At 34.5% G+C, this 3,194-nt stretch overlaps 1 protein-coding gene across 1 annotated transcript; it reads right to left on the minus strand.

Moving 5' to 3' along the window:
- Positions 1 to 1,920: 1,920 nt before the first annotated feature.
- On the minus strand, positions 1,921 to 2,776 carry LOC140964810 (10 kDa chaperonin, mitochondrial-like). Its single transcript, XM_073424757.1, has 3 exons — positions 2,527 to 2,776; positions 2,313 to 2,452; positions 1,921 to 2,155 (listed from the first exon to the last, which is right to left on the minus strand). Exons 1-3 carry the CDS (start codon positions 2,629 to 2,631, stop codon positions 2,107 to 2,109), a joined length of 294 nt encoding a protein of 97 aa, XP_073280858.1. The 5' UTR covers positions 2,632 to 2,776; the 3' UTR covers positions 1,921 to 2,106.
- Positions 2,777 to 3,194: the final 418 nt, after the last annotated feature.

Below are 3,194 nucleotides of genomic sequence, written 5' to 3' on the forward strand. Positions count from 1 at the left end.
CTAGGGCTGTGCTTTGACTCGTTTACCGACTCCAGGAGAGTCATCAGGTGGCGAGGTTGGGTATAGTTGCGACACATATAAGAGCTAGTGTATTGTAGTCGGGGATTCAACGCTCACCTACGGGTGTGGATATCCTATGTGATCTAATGTAATAATAGTGCATGGAATCTCTGGCCAGAGTATGAGATGTACATTGAAGAAGGAGTTCTCCAATAGTACACGCGATGCCACTATTATAGTTATCACATAGTTATCGAATTAATATGCAACCCTCGATGAACCAATGGTTGCAGATTCGATCGGGATATATGAGATGAAGGGACCGTACTGTACGTTAATCATAATCGACTGGTTCTTGCAGGCACTATCAGTGATACCTAGGGGATCATGGGGCGATGCTACTAGACGCTCTTACCATGATCCGATGGGTGCAATCAGAAATGAGTTCTGACATTCTTAATCAAGGTGTTGATGAAAAGAATGGGGCTAAATAGGGTAAGCCCGAATAAAGGATTATGTCCTGAATCACAAAGAGTTGTGAACCCACGGCTAGCTGTATCCCTGAACCATTGAGGGTCACACAAGTACTGGATTGTTTGTTCCCGTTGAGAGAATAAATTCAAGAAGTTGAATTTATATTATATAGTAAATTCAAGGAGTTGAATTTATGATAATTAAATTTTGAGAGAATAAATTCAAGTAGTTGAATTTATAAAATCTGAGAATTTGATATATTAAACTCAAATGTTGGGTTTATTAAATATTAAATTTTGGAAGTGATAAAAATTCAATGAGTTGAATTTATAATTTAAATAATAAATTCAAATGTTGAATTTATAATGTATTTAATTTATTAAGCTCAAAAGTTGAGTTTATTAATTAATAAATTAAATAAGGTGTGTATGTTTAATGGGCTTGTAAGAGTACAAGTCCATCATAATAAATAATTAAAGTTTTAATAGGCTTTGATTAAATTAATTAAACTAGTTGGACTAGCCCAATTAATTAAATCAAGCCCATTAATGTTAATTATGTAGTTAGAGTTTAAGTTAATTATAAATAATACAAAAAAAAGGTAAAAACCCTACACCACCACCTACCACCCCTTCGAGACTCCCACTTCCAAAGAAAAAAAAAAATTGACCACTATTTTTGAAGGAAAATTTGAGCAATCTCTCAATTATTTTCTCTTCTACGCAAAATATCTTCCATATTTTCTAGTGCAAATTGGAAGAGGAACACACTATCTAGTCGTGGACTTGATAGGAGGATTTCTTGAAGAAAGTTCGTAGGGAGTCAACAAGAGCTAATCCGTTTATACCGGATTAGTTGGTGTCCAGTGATTTAATTCACAAAGGTATAATTTTTAAACATCCTATGCATGTTTAATTCCTGAAAACCATAGGAGTGTCCAAAAGAATTATTTTGTTTTCAAAATAAAATAAAAATTTTAAACTTCCGCTGCGTTTGGGCACGTAGAAACCGAGATCCAACAAATACAACTATGCTAATGGATATATAAATGCCAATATCCCTAGTATAAATAAGTCAATTCATTTTTCAATAATCTAACCGTGTTGATTCAGTAATTAAAAGCACTCACCTCTAACTTTATTGTGCATCCAATGCAGGAATGCTGTCTCCTTAATCATTCATAAAACCAATGGGATTACCCAAATCTGTCCTCCGATTGAAGAATTCAACCACAGCCAAAATACATCAAATCATCTCCAGATAAATCACCATTCGGATCAAAACACAGAAAAATCACAGGGTTTGGCATTCATAATTTTGTATTGAGTGATTTTCTAGGTACTCGGCTTTGATGCCGAATCAAGATTCCATGTTTGTTAACACTTTTAGCTTGTAGATCAATACCTCACTGTCGCAAAGGAGTGCGGAATCAGATGGAACAAAAGGTTAAACAAGGTACTCTGCATTACTAAAACAAATATCAAATGTAGCAAAAGCAGAAAATTCCACATTACTCATTGGATCTCATAATCAACAAGTCACTAGCAGGAAACATCATTAATCAAACCAAACTCAAAAACACAACTTGAACCCAACTTCGCATTTCCGACAAAAAAAAATTATGGCAAGTATTCAATCGCAAAGAATCCCCAAGATATCCTCATCCCTGTACAAATGGTACCTGCAACCGAAAAATCAAACAGCTTCCATTCAAATTACAAATCAATACCCATTAAATATTTTTAAGGGTCTTTGGGTAAGTTGAATATGAACGTGAAGAACAGATATCGGCTAACAAAACTGGAAAAGGAACAAAATTTAAGATAAAAAAAACTCACTCTTTTTCACCCAACTTGACTTGGGTTCCGCCATATTCAGGCAAGAGAACAGTGTCACCTTCCTTAACAGCAACTGGGATGAGATTCCCAGCTTTGTCGCGCAGCCCTTGTCCAACCGCAACCACTTTCCCCGAATCCAACTTCAGCCAAAAAAAAACCACATCAGGAATCCATAACTCGCATCAAAAGAAGATGACAATCACAAAACCAGTACCTTGGATGATCTTTCGGGCAGGAGGATGCCCGCGGTTGTTTTGGAGGGAGGCAAGATTTTCTCCACGAGGACTCTGTTGAGAGATGGGATCAATCTTTTAGTCATTTCTTGGATTTAATAATCGGTCCAATTTTCTTGCAGCTGCAGCAAATTTCAAGTGGAGCTCTGTTATCGTATCGGAATGAATATATTAGCACTTAGTGGAAGCTTCTAGGCTTTCTTGATGAAGGATTTAGGGTTTTGTTCTTGGGTTTTGCGTGTGTGAGTTTTTCACTAGAGATGGTGTGGTTAACCTATTTAATTTGTGTGTTAAATTAATTAAATATGTTTTAATTGCTTGCAATAACTAATTTATTCTTATTTAAGTGAATAAATTAAATTTATATTCTTAGTGAAACGTCTGCTATTCGTTTTGCTTCAAAAATACAAGAAAAACATTTTTTTTAAAACCTTGCTATTTCGGCCGAACATACAACATATATATAATATAATTTTGCATCATTTTTTTAAAATAAAACAACCAACTAATATTTGAAAATAAAAGAAATAGTCAAAACATAAAATCGTCAAACGTTTAACAAACTAAAAAACAATAATTTGAAAAGTATAGCACACACTATCACCCCTCAAAAATCTCTCAAAACATAAATAAATAGTCGTAAAATCTT

Source organism: Primulina huaijiensis, chromosome 18 (assembly GCF_012295235.1).
Source record: "Primulina huaijiensis isolate GDHJ02 chromosome 18, ASM1229523v2, whole genome shotgun sequence".
Classification (NCBI taxonomy): Eukaryota; Viridiplantae; Streptophyta; class Magnoliopsida; order Lamiales; family Gesneriaceae; genus Primulina; species Primulina huaijiensis.

Coding starts and splice junctions, on each gene's coding strand:
- LOC140964810 (XM_073424757.1), bottom strand. CDS start 2,631: ATGACTAAAAGATTGATCCCATCTCTCAACAGAGTCCTCGTGGAGAAA. Junction 2,453..2,526: donor TGCCCGAAAGATCATCCAAG/GTACTGGTTTTG, acceptor TTTTGGCTGAAG/TTGGATTCGGGGAAAGTGGT. Junction 2,156..2,312: donor GTCAAGTTGGGTGAAAAAGA/GTGAGTTTTTTT, acceptor TTTCGGTTGCAG/GTACCATTTGTACAGGGATG.